Consider the following 16,190-nt stretch of genomic DNA (forward strand, 5'->3'; position numbering starts at 1 on the left):
CCCTGTCTTACCAGTTTCCTCCTTGAGCTCCAGAAAGAACTTCTGGTTAAATATGAAGGCCACGCCGCTGATCTCCTCCACTTTGGCCTCTGCTGTTGTATTCCTGTTGACAAAGTTAGCTGTGATGGCAATGGCCAGCTTACCACGGAACTCTTTGCGTCCGAAACCTAACGGGAGAACAAAAAAAAACAAAAGAAAAACATGCTTTTGTTGGAAATTAGTCACATTTTTATCGAATACCATGCAATCAGGTTTTGTGTTAGGATGTGGATCCACTTGGAGATAGACTACCATTTGTATGCTAAGCTAAGTATTAGAATAGGGAGAGGTCGGTTGCTTTTGTAGTGCGTAATGCACGGAGGAAAGGGGGGCGTCCATGTTATTGTCTGATTTCCGCAAAGTCTTAGACCTACTGGATATGAACAGCATGCAGAGATAATCACTACGGTACATGCACGCAGACACACACACACACACACACAAATGTGCATCAACAGGAAATGCTCTACCCAGTGACCGGGAGTTGCTTTGCAACACGTCATCAGTTAAAACAACAAACAGCCCCTGTGACTGGAGGGTACACGCTCTTCAGATTGGGGTCAGTGCCAAGCTACAGTTTGAACACCGACGCAAGTGGAGTCCAAAGCACCGTCGTATCCGACGATCCTACGTATCTTACCGTCTAAAGTGTTTTTGCGACCGTCTGCGCCGATCACCACCTCGAAATCAAAGTCAGACACAGGATGGCCGGCGGGTCGGACCTCTGCTCGCCAGCCGGGGCCTAGGGACAGACACAGGCCAGCTAAGTTATCCTGCACAGGAGAAGTTTTTTCACGATTGTGAACAATGACAGTTTGTGTTCTCGACAGGAGGTCGATCAGAAAACGGGATTTTTATCAGAGGTCTCATCACCTTCAGATAACATTTGTGTGTAAGATAAGTCATCCCCAATGGAGCCTATGGGATCATCAGGTTATAAGGATGGATAGATAGAGAGATGCATAGATATATATATATATATAGAGAGAGAGAGATGGATAGATGCATAGATAGATGATAGATGGATAGATATTCACACATTAGCAGTAGCATAGCATCAGTGTAAGTCTACATGCAGAAAGCGATTGATAAATTAATACAGAATGAGATGTACAGTATATTATTTTTACATAATGAGATTGAATTTATCCCCAAAACAATTTAAAATGACCTTGAATCATCATGAAGCTACCTGAAACTCAGTAAGAAATTGGGAATTCATTATGAGAAATATTGATTCATCTCAATTTTCGTGTATCAGATACGTGATATTTTCCACTCGAGGCAAAAAATACGGCAGATATCATACATATGCTGCACAACATGTTCGATTATTAATAGCCCTGCATTATTTTTCACGCACTTTGCAAAGAATGCTGCCACTGCAAATACCTCATCTCCTGGAAAGTCATGATGGCTTTAACACACCGTGCACCATGAAGCTGTCCATATATAGCTGAGAAATGCGGTGTGTGTGTGTGTGTCATTGCCACTCTTGGTCACCGCACACTTACTGTTGTCACTCTGCTCCTCCGGAGGCTCCAGCAGCTTCACAAACTCGACATTGACGTGAATTTCGACGCCGAGGATCAGACACACTTTCAGCAGCATCAGCTGGAGCTGGCGGATGCCTGAGAAAGAGAAAAAGAGACGGCGAACACACAAACAAAAGACACAAAAAAAAGAATGAACCCAGCCTTGAAAAACTCAACATCCAGACTAGAATTTGGTAGTATTTCAATATTTCTCTTTTCATTTTGACTTTTTTCTAAGGGCTTTCCCTGTGAAAGTATTTCACTTTCTAGATCCAGACAGATTATTTATTCATTTATTTTTAATTATTTTTTAAAATGTTGGTTTCTTTCTTCTACTGAGCTCACACATTTTTGTTTTTTTCTATTTCTTAAAACAGAAATCCAGGCTTGAAAAAAAAAACAGTTGAAAAGAAAAAGATGATCTAAACTAGCTAAAGTAATAAATGTCACCGAAACATTTTGAAGAAAATAGGATTGATCAATAGTCCTAGATTTTGTGTTCTTTATGAGAAGTAGTCCTTTTCAGCGTTTTTTTTTTTTTTTTTTTTTTGAGGGGGTCCATTTTTTGCCATTTCTGAAGATTATTTCTTATACGACTTCACGTTGTTATAGAACTTTCTAAAACCTTAAGAGCATTTGACTTGAATTTGTAATTTACTTGTCGTAAGTATTGTCATAAGACAATAGTTCCTGTGTTAGTCACACTTCTAAAGGACGATGCTCGCCTGGAAGGGCTCATCTTTGGAGGACCTTATCAGTGTGGCTGCAGAGGAGACCGGGCCTCAGCACATACCTCCCCTGTCATGCCACACTGTTAAATATAGAGGGGGGGGGCATGGAGCCATGTGTGTGTGTGCGTGTGTGTGCGCGAGCACACAATGTCACCTTTTATCTAACATGCATGGTGGACATGCGTGTCTCAGAGGTACTTTGCATACCTGTTTCGAAATGCTCAAAGTAAACAAGCAGTGGATAGTTTCCATTGATCTGTTTCAAAAATATATGGTGACTTGATAAATAAAAGATGTAGAATTGATGAAAATATATTGCACTTTTTCATTTATTTTGTGTTTTATTTATTTATTTCTGTTCATTCTTATCCTTGATGTTGCAGTTGTGTCATCTGTATTTGTGGATGTCTTTTTCTAATTGCCTTCAAATTGTCTGTCTATTTGTATTTATATTCATATTTATTGAGACTTATAATAGTTACGCTACTGTGACAAAAGAATTTCCTCGATGGGGATCAATAAAATTTATCTTATCTTGCTTAAATAAATAAAAATGAAGAAATTATCCAGAAATGACTTAAAATCATCTAACATTTTTAACACAAATACATATACAGAATACTCTCTATACCTGTGTGCTTATGTATGTATTATGCTGGCATCCCAGTGGCACTCACTGATGTGGTCGATGGATCCAGCGCAGAACTTGCCGTAGAACTTCTTGGCGCCGAGGCCGCGGAGGTCGTGGATGGTGAAGGGCCACAGGTGGAGCACGTTGTTCCTGGAGAAGGTGTCTCTCTTCTCGATCACCACCACCTTGCAGCCTAGCAGGGCCAGCTCGATGGCGGTCCGCAGGCCGCAGGGACCGCCGCCGATGATCAGACACTGACAGGGGTTTAAAAAAAAAAAATTAATCCATAATCATTCTTTGTATACTTGATATATTTATTCATATTCATATATTCATGCAATGGTTTGGGGATATTTCGATTTTCCGATCAGTGGATTTACTCGGCTAGAGGGTGAAATTAAGGCGTTTTGAGCGGAACAGGAAATAGTTAAAACCAACATTTAAATATAATTTCATTTTAGGTGCATGGGCCGCCCAATGGGAAACATAAATGAAACCGAAACCTGTCAATTCTCCATATTTGGGATCCGATACTGAGCATCACACAGTGACAGAAAGTAGAGCAGCCACCCATCGGCGATCTTTATTGGACTGTTGCTCGACAAGAAGACAAAAACAAATCCGATTATTCAAATGATGTGGGATAAAACAACAGAACACTAATTAAATATGTACAGATTAATAAAAGAAATAGAAAGAGATAATCATCCAATGTTTTACCAGAACTATAGCTACACTAAAACTCTTTTGAAACTTTTTGATCTCAGTGTCCGTTATCTCCCCTCCAAAGGTCTCCGGCCTCTTTTTCCTCCAGACATGTTATCTTTTCCTGCCGGTCCTCAGCGCGCCTCTCATCATACCACAGCATCCCATAGTCATGGCAGCTGTGTCACATTTGCCGTTACAATACACGGAGTCTGTGCGTTTGTATGTGTGTATTCGAACTCCGACGTTGTGTCTTCAAACCATAGACAATGTTGCTAGAATAGAAAAGCAACAGCCACCATTTAAAAAGCTTATTTTAATTAATCCGTTAATGATCACAATTGAATAATAATGTGATTCACTAAAGCCTCTAAAATTAAATTCTAAATTTTCTCACCAGTAACAAGGGGTACATTTTACATTATTGATCATTTTTATGAATACATGCAAGCATACTCTGGGTAGCTTATTTGTATACTTATTTATTATAATACTTATTTATTTAAACCATTTATTGATGTATTCATTAATCTTACTTTTTAATCTATTTTTCTCAGGTACCGTCCCCAAAGCGCATTTTTGTGGATTCTGCCATCCTCTTGTGACATCTGAAATCCGCTTAGACATTTCTCGACAAATTCTCACTGCTTTCAGGGTTTCATTGAATTTTGGACAAAGATCACAAAAAAAATATCAAACGAATAAAACCGGATTGAACTTTATAGCCTTTAAATTTAAAAAAATAATAAAAAGTTTATGGTTTCAACTCTGAAGCTTCACCATTTGGAGAGCAGCGTTTAGATTAGAAAATCTTAATGTATGTCCAGTACATGCGGAGAAATTGACAATAAATCTGAATGACTAAATTTGGTATTTCTACAAAAATAGATTCCTTGGACATTTTTGCATTTCTTGTATGAATAGTGTTCCAGAGCTGTGGATGTTTCTCCAGATTTGCTGTTTGTTGAGTGACAGTACAGATTTGGGTAATGTCTTATGCCCTTTAGGTCACAAGTTGGTCTCTCACCCTGGTTCCCTGGCAGGCTTTGCTCTGGCCGTAGACTTTCTGCTGAGCCCGTTTGTCCAGTTTGGTCCAGAGAGCTTTGACCTTCCAGGACTTGACTGCTGCCTTCAAGGAGCTGTAGAAGTTACTGTAGTCCAGGGGATCCAGGTCCAGCTGCCTGCACAGGATACTAAACGCCTGCAGGGTCCCTTTACACGTGGACATCTGGACGAAGTTCTCAAACAGCTGGCCGGCCTGAGCCGTCCGCTCGTCCTCCGTTTCCCCCATCTGCGCTGATGGCATCCAACACTCACCCTTGACCGGCTCCTGCTTTACACGCTGCTGTCACGGTGGTGCACTACGAGGCTGCCATGCTTCGATGCTTTCTATGTAAAAATGACAAAACATGCAGAAGAAAACAGAATTTAGTCATAAACATGGAGGGGAGTACTTCCTCGGACACCAAAGTGTAAAATATATATTATTTAATTCATTGTGTTATAGTTTTTACTATATATGTGTCATATTTTGTATCCTAAATAAAAATATAATATGTCATAAACCTAAAACTATTATAGTGTCACTTAATTTCTGCGGGTTTCCCCAAACATTGTCTGAAATTAAAATACAAAGATTTCCTTATTTTAGTGCCTCTTCTTTTCATTTACACACATATAGATATATATATATATATATATATATGTCAATATATTTTTATGTTATATTTTATATACTTTTTTTAATTTATCATTGATTTTTACATTTAATCTTACTACAACCAGAAAAAAACATTCAATTGAGATGATATATTTTTCATTGAAATCATATATTTTGTCATATTTTATATACCTTTTTTTATTATTTATCTTTTTCATTTAACCTTTATACAACCAGGAATAAATCCCATTGAGATGATATAGTTTTTCATTGAGATAATATATGTTGAAATATTTTTTATATAATATTTTTAGATACTTTTTTATTTTATCTTTTTTGTCATTAACCGTTATACAACCTGGAAAAAATAATCGCTTTTTCAAAATGGTACTGGACAATATAGCAGCAACAAATGCAAAACATGCTCACAAAGTTACACGGCTAAAACACAAGGAAAAGGAAAATAAAATGGAAAAAAAGGAATATTTGGAAAATAAACGTTTTATAAGCAGTTCAAGAGAAACACGTGCATGCTGCAGAACTTGCCTCAAGAACTGGTTATTTGGATTTAAAAATAAATAAAAAGATATTTTTTAAAGAACTGTTAGTTTCTGTTCTTGCTGAAACATATTCTGTGCAGAAGGTGCAGCCAATAGAGAAAAGGAAGAGAGAAGAATTTTGAACCGCTTGCAATTTATGGGGGATTTGTGAGGAAGACGGGAGGGTAGAGTTACAGTCCTCAGGACGGGAGGTGACTGGGCTGTGAAGGAGGACAGAGGCGCTGTGGGGGTGAACCAGGGGTGGAGCTGGTTGATAGTGCGGAGGCGGAAACAGGCAGGCCAGCTCAGGTCATTAATATGAGAGTGGGTTTCCTCCAGGGTCTCGGGTTTCCTGTCCAAAAACATGCAGTGGAATGATAGGAGACCCTAAATTGCCCAGAGAAGTGAATGAGAGTGTGAATGTGTCTATATGATGTGTGAATGAGGGGAGGGGGATATTATTTTACCCTGTGAATAACTGGCAACCGGTGCGACGTCAAACCCCACCTCTCGCCCAACAACAGCTGAGATAGACTGAGTGTAGGATAAGAGTTGCAGATAATGAATGAATGACTGAAAGGATAAACCTGAATGGTATGTGCTTGTTGCTCAGTTCATCAAGTGAGACACATTTTTTTAATTGTGTAATCACAGGTGAAAGGTCTGGCAAGAGAGAGGCAACAAACTCACAATTTTCAACTAAAAGGAGGAAACGTTGATCATCTGTGCTCTTTCACCTAGATGACAAAGTCGTACAATAAATGTTTCTCAAAACAATTCAACCGGTTCCAAGAGATGGAAAAAAAAAAGGTAGAATCAGCAACAAGCATGCAAGGCTGGTGTGTGATAAGACTTCAACCTTCCTACTTTTAACCCTGGAGGTGCTACTGGACAAGAAATGCTGATGTGCATTAATGTCTGGAAAGTGTTATGAAAAGCCCCTCCAAAAAAAAAAACATTGTTGGAAAACTTTCCCATCCTGTAAACTCGGGGTCAAATTCCAAATGCAATAAAAGCGGCAGCTCACACCAAAAGCAAACTTAAGGGGTCAAGGTGGTGCCTTGTATAATGTGTCACGTCCTAATTTTTGTTCCCTTTTTTCAACGTGGACCCTCTCCACGTGCAGACCCTCTTCTCCAGCCAACAACAACAACCCTGCAGAGTTCAAACAGTCATTAATTAGGCTGCACATATTTTTTAAGATATTTCCTCCTCTGGCTCCGCTGAATGCCTGATGGGATTACGGACTGTGCTCTTGGAGGGTTCAGCTGAGCAGCCGGTCATGGGAGAAGCTCAAAAACCACAGGACACACACACACACACACACACACACACACACACACACACACACACACACACACACACAAAAATACACTCGTATGCACAATGGCAGCAGCAAGTGAGGCTCGAGCCACCCAGAAAAGGAGCAGGTTCAGGTTCACATGGCAGACATCTGCAGTTCATCCAGACTAAACACAAAGTGCCTCCGTGTCCTGAGAAATACGTGGCCTCTAGATGCATTTCATCCACTTATTTTATTTTATTCCTCCTGGCGTGAAAGAATTATTGCAAGGATAAAACTGTCCAGCTGAGGGGGTGTATAGCCTCAACTTATAGGTGTTGAAGCTGTTTTACACTAGATTGCATTGACACACACACACACACACACACACACACACACACACACACACACACACACACACACACACACACACACACACACACACACACACACACACACACACACACACACACACACATCCAACCGACAGCAACAGCCCAACCAGACCATTGGGGGCAAGTTAGGGTTCAGTGTCTTGCCAAAGGACATTTCGCCATGTAGACAAGATACAATGCAACAATAAAGTTACGACAACAATATCAGCTGAAAAGTTGCACGAATAAAATCAAACAATGGTGTAAAATTCTAAGAATAAAAAGTGGAATATTCTCAAAGTCATACCTCTCAGAAGGTCAAATCCAATGACTTACTATTTAGAATGAATTAACTTTAATCATTTCAAAATGTTGACTTCAGTATAACAATCTTGATCGATATAATTGTCAGTGATGCTGCACTAAATATCACACTAAGATATTTATCTTACCAATAAAAACAAGCGACTGCTTCTTGAAGGAACTTATTTCTGAATCCCAACAGCGACCGTCCATTATTATTATTATTATCTACTATGATCTTTATCTCATGCTGTTTCAGTATTCACTTGAAAACAACAGCAGCATTGATTCTGCGGTTTCTCCGCTAAAACCCAATTATACTTGTAATTTTAACAAAAACTGCAAACCTCTAACCATTTATTTAGGAGTTTTTCCAAGGATCATTCCTCTTTTTTACTTTCCTTTTTATATATTTAAAGGGACAGGGCGAGTTTTGCATGGTCTGTGACGATTCATAACATTTAATAATAATATATAATACCTGTCATACTATCACAGGTTTTATTCTGGTTGTGTGATTTTGCGCTCGGCTCATCCCTTTTGCCTCATTGTATAATTCATTTTTCTCAGAAAAAAAAGAAGTCTTTTTATGTGTGTGTTTTTCTTAATCAGAAGACAATTTCAACCGACTGACGCCTTTCTCTCCTTTGACTCGAGCCACACACACAAGGGTTACCTGAAGTTCCTGCCAAGCGTATCATCTGTCAAATTTAAAGTATCACGACTCAATTGCCAGAGGCTTCTAACCGTTATTCTCACTATTACTGATATGGATCTGCAGGGGCTAGAAAGAGGATACGGTTTCTTACAAACACACACACACACACACACGCGGTAGTCTGCGTCATGGCAATTTTTTGCTGCACAATGGTTGCATCTATCATAAACATTAACACACACACACATTTTCTTTTTGGCCTCTGAGGGTCCCAGAGAGGGTCTCGAATATCTAACAGTTTGGCAACAGACAGTAGCATCTCAATTACCGTTAAACCCTCCCTGACACACAACATAGGGGTATAATGGATCTGGATGCAGCGTCATTCATTTCTATGAAAAGCTGCTGGGCGTCACATCATGCAGATAATAACTGGACATCCTCATTTATAGCCCTTTGTACCGTGAAGTCCCTTTTTCCACCCACTGGGCCACCACAGAGCTTTCTCCATGGGACTCCGAGACCTAAAGTGAAATAAATAACATACAGGAGACCGAGAGGCCACGGTTTCTAAATGGAGCAACAAGATTTTGGGACATTCAGGTCGAGTTGCTGCAAGCACAATGTGAACCTATGGCGTAGTGTTTCGGGGCACATCCTGCTGCGTGCTAGTTTGACCCAAATTGGCCCAGAGTGAGAAAGTCTCCCACTGTGAGCTGCATATCTGGGAGGACAACAGCGATCCATGAGCAGGCCCGAGTTTCCACACACTGACTGGTGCTGCTCTTTAAACGTCTCCGACTTTATTACGTCTTCAGTGGACAGAAAAGAATCAGACCTGGTCATAAACTGATGCCTTTTACAATAACCTCAATGGGGAGGATTTCCATTAATTAGCATCCATGTTTGGGTATTTTATTATTGTTTCTTTAGCAACAGATGCACAGTGTAAGTTTTCAGCCGAGGCTTGGCCACCTGCTTGAATCATGGTCAAATTCTGTTTAATGTGCAAACTCCTGACATCTGCTTACACACATACACTATATGTCCAAAAGTATTTGCTCACCTGCCCTGACTTGCGTATGAACTTAAGGGACATCCCATTCCTGATCCATAGGGTTCAATACGATGTCAGTCCACCCTTTGCAGCTATAAAAACTTCAACTCTTCTGGCAAGGCTGTCCACAAGGTTCAGAAGTGTGTTTAAGGGAATTTTTGACCATTCTTCCAAAAGTGCATTAGTGAGGTCACACACCGATGTTGGACAAGAAGGCCTGGGTCTCAGTCTCCGCTTTAATTCATCCCAAAGGTGTTCTATCTGGTTGAGGTCGGGACTCTATGCAGGCCTGTCAAGTTCATCCATACAAGACTCTGTCATCCATGTCTTTATGGACTTTGCTTTGTGCACTTGTGCACAGTCATGTTGGAAAAGGAAGAGACCAGCTCCAAATTGTTCCCACAAAGTCGGGAACATGCTATCTTGGTATACTGACGCTTTCAGAGTTCCTTTCACTGGAACAGACGGGCTGAGCTACTGGAAAACAATCCCCACACCATAATCCCCCCTCCACCAAACTTCACACTCGGTACAAAGCAGTCAGACAAGTGCTGTTCTCCTGGCGCCCGCCAAACCCAGACTTGTCCATCAGATTGCCAGATGGAGAGGCGCGATTCGTCACTCCAGAGAACACATCTCCACTGCTCGAGAGTCCAGTGGCGGCGTCCTTTACACCACTGCATCCGACACTTTGCTTTGCACTTGCTGAACAATTCTATGAAGTTCTCTGCACTCTGTTCTTGAGCTACATGAAGGCCACATGAAGTTTGGAGGTCTGTAGCGATTGACTCTGCAGAAAGTTTGCGACCTCTTCACACGATGCGCCTCAGCATCCGCTGACCCCGCAGCGTCACCTTACGTGGCCTACCAATTTGTGGCTGAGTTGCTGTCGTTCCCAAACACTTCCACGTTCCTATGATACAGCTGACAGTTGACTGTGGAATGTTCAGGAGCGAGGAAATTTCACGACTGGATTTGTCGCACAGCTGAATCCTATCACGGTTCCATACTGGAATTCACTGAGCTTCTGAGAGTGACTTGTTCTTTCAAAAATGTTTGTAAAAACAATCTGCATGCCTGGGTGCTTGATTTTATACACCCTTGGCCATTGCAGTGATTGGAACACCTGACTCCGATTAGTTGGATGGGTGAGCGAATACTTTTGGCCATACTGTAACTGTAGAACTAGACTAAATCAGGTTAAACGGGTTGGCTTGTGAGAAAGGTGCTAAAGTCTTTGGGGAAAAGCCTTTTTGGCAAATGTGCATTTTATGGTCGCGCGCTAGGAATAAATCATTGGAATACCACTACTACAGTGTATAACATATGGAAAAAAAAATACAAGTATAATATTATCAGTACTATGTCATATTATAAGTATTATATATATATATACACAATATTTCATTGATACAGAGGTCTTCATGTGTCCAACATTATTTTTCTTAGAGCATTTATTTTTCTAAATCAAGCGGTGACCCAGACCCTGCACCACATATGTGAAACTTAGAGAATGGCTACGATAGCTAATTCTCTAACTAAAAACAGAGTATTTCCAAAGATTTTCTTCCTGCTTTCTGGATAAGGGAGTCTCGGTGTGTCAGCGCTCTCCTGAATGGCTCTCTGAAGACCACCTCTTTGAGATAAGCCAATCCCGTTAAGCGTTTGGCTCAAGCATCGCTGTCCTACATCTGTCTAGACTCTGATGTGCAGAAAATGACACACAGCAACTCCCACTGACCCACAAGGTCACAAGATGATTATATTCATGCAAACACAGAAATAACCAGAGTTGGCTGATTATGGGAAGGATCATGACCTGCGGAAGCTATATCGCTGAGGGCCTGTAACAGGAAATGGTTAAATTGACATATTTCCTTATCTGTGGGGATGGCCATTTCAGTATCTTCACAACAAATCTGCAGTTTTGGAAAGTTGCAAACTTGCAAGTCACTTTTTTAGATTTGTGATACAAGGATGGACAGAACGGTCACACAAATCGAATTTTTGTTGTAAACAAAAACTTCTCAGTTTCCTTTGGGCTGCTCCCAAAGTGCTGTTTGTCTAATGGACTCATTTCTGATCCTATACATTCTCCTCACCCCCAAAGAGAATCTCAACATCTTCATCTGTGCTGCCTCCTTCTCAGCCTCCTGTCTCTTCCTCAATGCCATCGCTTGTTGTGGCCTTGATTCCTCTACTTTTCAGAGCATACCTCCACCTCTCTAGATTTTCCTCCCTCTGCTCCCTGCTCCCCCTGCAGATCACAAAGTCATTTGCAAACATGGACCATGTAGATTCCTGTCTTAACCTCATTTGTCAACCTATCCATCACCACAGCAAACAAGTACAGGCTAAGAGCTGACCCCTAATGCACTCCCACCTACACTTTGAACTCCTCTGTCACACCTTAAGCGTACCACCACAGCCTCATAGCCGTCATCCGCCTCTGGTACTACTCTGGCAAACTCTGGCACTCCAGACAACCCCCATATAGTACCACAGTTCTCTTTGCACCCTGTTGTATGCTTTTTGTAACTCTACAAAGGCACAGATTGGCTCTCTCTGACCTTCTCTGCACTTCTTTGTCGAGACTCTCAACCAAAATACTGCATCTGTAGTACTCTTTCTTGGCATAAAACCATTCTGTGCTCACAAGTACTCACCTCTGCCCTCAGTCTACTTTCCACTACCCTTTCCCATAACTTGATTTTATAGCTCATCAACTTCATTCCTCTGCAGTTAAAACAACTCTGCACATCTCCCTTCTTCTTGACATCGGGTCTTACTAGATCATATTCAAATAGTTATGGAGCCTCGAGCTCATGACACAGTCCAAATAATTTGCAGCACCATTCATGATCTATTTGAGGTTGGTTTGTTAGACAAGCCTCCCCGTAAGGCCAAAATTAGTCAGTGTGGTTTTCTGTGCGGTAATTACTTGAGTACAAGCCTCCAAGATCGCAATGACCACGTAGCTGAAAAATAACAACTTACTCCTTCCGGATCATCACTCCAAAAGGTCCTTGGACTGTGCTATACATAGCTACATGTGTCCTGTGCACCTATTAACACTCAACACTGAAGAGGAATCATGTTAGTTCTGCATAAAGCCAGCCAATTTGGAGCGCTCCCGTCCAGAGCGAAATACAAGTACGTGCCACATGTAGCTGTGCAATATATTGTTTCAACGTCTACGTCACAACGCGCCCTTGTGTATTGAAGGTCATGCAATGTCAAGCAAGGGGTATCGTGCCAAGGCCAGTTTTGGCTGCTAAAAAACAGTAAAATTTGACAGGTTCTCATTTTCAATGGTTACTCTGTAAGCTGTAGTACAAGGGTTCAGTATTCTATTACTTTCCAATGTACTCTGGTAAAGGAATCAAATATATATTCATTTAATGAAAAAAAAATAAATGTAAAAAAAAAAAAAAGAAATTGGAAAAAATTGGCCCACTAGTTGCCAAGATAACTGGGAGAACAAGCAGTAAACTGTTTTTTAGATTAGACCTGCAACATGAAACTGAATATAAGTGGGAGATGGGTTTGTTTTGTTGTAGGAAAGCCACAGATAATGACAACTAGAGTTCAAGGAACAAAACAAAGTCCAGAAGCATGGACTCATTCCTGATCCTCTCCATCCTCCTCACTCCCAAAGAGAACCTCATCATCTTCATCTATGTTGCCTCCAGCTCTGCCTCCTGTCTTTTCTTCAGTGCAGCTAAATCAGACACTATGGCTGAACTCTCCAGCGTCTTCTACGCTTTTATTTTCATTCTGGCCGACCTGACACTTTTCTCCACCTGTTCCGACCTACTTGTATCCCTTTTCTTCACCTCCTCTCCACACTCTCTCTTGCTCTGAACTGTTGAGCCAAGGTGCTTAAATCCTCCACCTTCTTTATCATACTGCTAAAGATACTTCTATATCTGTATATAAAGTCAAAGAGAGCAAAAAAGATTGAATCATTTTATTGCCACTTAAGTGACAGGTAACAAATCTGAATGTGAGCTGATCTCTCACTGATGAACCCAAAATGTCAACATCTCACTCCGATACATCCACAAGCGTACAGGCACGAAATCCAACATTTTGCTGCATACATCTCGAGAAAAGAGTAATAATAATCTGGGATTTGGCATGAATAATAAACTGACTTAATAGCCGAATTTGACAAAATATTAGGAAAAAAAATGCTGTAAATATATTATACATGCGGTTTTATTTTCTCAAAAAAAATCTGGGTATTTCTCATTCAAAACAAAGAGACATATTATGCGTTAAGAATGCGCTGCATGCTCAATTTGATCCGCTGATTTACTTGGCACCATCGCTCTGCATTAGCGCGCAAACACGGCTGCTAGCACATACAGGCTGTTTTAAGCGGGGCTATCGTGGATTCCTGCACTAATGCATGTTTGCGACGTTGGAGATGTGGACTTTGAATGAGGGGGTTATTTCCCGAGGCACGGGGCTTAAAGACACTGGAGGGTTGAGCAGAGTTCCTGTCAGCGTCAGATAGTATGAGGAACAAATGAAAACATGAAGGCTGGATATTTCCAGACGTTGTAAATAAAAATACTTGACATCTGCAAAGAGTGTCTCTTCCATATTATTTCGGAAAAAAAAACTCAGATGAAAGACCTTTTATATGACATGAAAATAGAAATAAGAGACAAGTAGATGTTGGATTTTCCACTGGAAAGTCTGACATTCTTTGGCGACAGTTAAGTGCTCAATCCGCTGTTACACCCAAAAAAAAAAAAAAAAAAAAAAATATATATATATATATATCAGAGGGTTTTATGAGATAAACTGTAATGTTTGCTATCTGGAAAAGCACAAGATTTCATCCCATAAGTTGGTCTTGTTCCAATAGACCTGTATATAGAATCAAACTTTTTTTTTTTTTTTTTTTTACACGAGTGTCCGTGTCAGGGCGGATAAATCAGTGGCCGGAGGGTTTTCTCTCGGAGAGACGAGACGCTGGGAGAAAAAAAACAGAACCAAGGGGAGGGTGGGTGGGAGACAGACTTTAGGGAGTATATAGTGTGATGAACAAGGAGCAGATGCGGTAGCAATGATTTGTGGTATTTGAGTCTGAACACTGCGACTACAGATGCAACCGGGAGACGAGGAACTGCCGCCGCCGCTGGCGCGAGTGATTCTGATTGGCTCTGGCAGCAGCCGTTTCCCCTGAAAACAGGAAACATAACAGCTGGAATGTTACAGAGCAGAGAGACTGGACGTGTCGGGTTTTTAACCCAGCATTCCTCAATTAAGAAGAATTTTCAAAGGAAATGTGACTTGGTGAATTCTAATATGATATGGTTTAGCTCTCAGTCAGTACTTTCTATGGTGAAGGCCGTTGGGATGAACCCAGTTTTGACCCAGAAATTATGCAAAACTACCGTCTGCGCGGATAAGGCGCCGAGAGACTCCACCGAGGGCTCGGAGTTCTGTGAAGGTGTTTCCGGAAGGGAGGCTAATGAGTGAATTATCCAAATACCACACCGGACAGACACACCCAGGTGGACGCGGAGATACGGGGCCCAAGCAGCCAGTGAGCGTCTCATCAGATGCATTCTTTTTATTCCCTGGGGAAGGTGTTCGACTAGTGAGGCCGTAACGGACTCCTGCACATGCGACTGATAAAATCACTTTCCATTTGTTGTTGATATAAAGTCATACTTCGTGGGTCTGCGGCTAATTTTGTTGCCACATTTAGCCAAATCCCCTTGGGAATCCCTTGGCTTCAGTAATTCTTGCTATACTTTAGTTCAGCATTATCATTTATTTGTGACTTTTTACTCATTTTAAAATATTTCCTAACTGAGCGTGCAACAGAACACGTCCGGCCATATCCTATTTCCAGCCGAGGAGCCGTTGAACTAGTGCCACCGTGAGGAATCTGGTATTGCAAAGGAACATCCATCCATCCTGCCTCCTGATGTGGAAATAAACGACAACTCCTCCAGAAGGTGACACATTTCTCATAGGCGCTCCGCCGAAACCGGTATTTGGCTCCATCCGAGGCCACACCGCAGCTTCATCCTGCTTTATTTCCTATTTAATCATCTTATATAATCCTCTCTGGTTATGTGTCAGCATATTGTCATGCTGATGTTGAAGCTAACTCCTAACATGTAGCATCCTGCTGATTTTCATTCAGGTGCATTTTGGCATACTTGGGTGCCAGACAAAGAACCTCTTCCACGTACTGCAGTGTTCAGACGACTGCTCATCTACAGCTTGATTCCAATTCTAGAGTCCAAAAAAACATCGTTTTTTGCCGAGGGAGGGGAGTTTAGCGTCACGTACGGATCATCAGATGCAAATGAACAGCGGCTGGCTGGATCCGCTGAGCCAGAATTCAAAAACGCATGAACAACGTCTGCGGATGGAAAACAGGAAGAGACTAAACGCGGGCCAGCTGCTTCAGATCCGGCCTGAGTCGCCGGGACTTTGTCGCGATGGCGAAACACTGACAAGAAGTTTTGGTTTATCCGTGAATAGTCCACCTCTCTGCACAGATCCTCAAGATAAAGAAACTGCATGTCTATGGGAGAAAAACCAATGTGGATTTATTTTTATTGCATTCCTAATCACATGTTGGTCCAGACATGAATTTTTATTTACCTATTTTTCAAGTTACGGCGGAGAACAAAAAATATTG

The 16,190-nt window shown here is 41.2% G+C and overlaps 1 protein-coding gene across 2 annotated transcripts in view; it reads right to left on the minus strand.

Annotated features, from left to right (window-relative positions):
• The window catches only part of mical2b (microtubule associated monooxygenase, calponin and LIM domain containing 2b), a 59,695-nt gene that overhangs the window by 37,268 nt on the left and 6,237 nt on the right, over positions 1-16,190 (minus strand). For both annotated transcript variants that reach the window (XM_086163006.1, XM_086163004.1), the window contains exons 3-7: positions 4,669-5,030; positions 2,983-3,190; positions 1,554-1,670; positions 680-781; positions 12-167 (exon numbers count right to left, since the gene is read on the minus strand). In XM_086163006.1, the coding sequence (XP_086019132.1) occupies positions 12-167; positions 680-781; positions 1,554-1,670; positions 2,983-3,190; positions 4,669-4,947 (862 nt within the window). In that variant the 5' untranslated portion in view covers positions 4,948-5,030. The remainder of the gene's footprint in view (positions 1-11; positions 168-679; positions 782-1,553; positions 1,671-2,982; positions 3,191-4,668; positions 5,031-16,190) is intronic.

Source organism: Fistularia commersonii, chromosome 17, assembly GCF_037954325.1.
Source record: "Fistularia commersonii isolate RoL2024-O1a breed Wild chromosome 17, RoL_Fcom_v1.0, whole genome shotgun sequence".
NCBI classification, from domain to species: domain Eukaryota; kingdom Metazoa; phylum Chordata; class Actinopteri; order Syngnathiformes; family Fistulariidae; genus Fistularia; species Fistularia commersonii.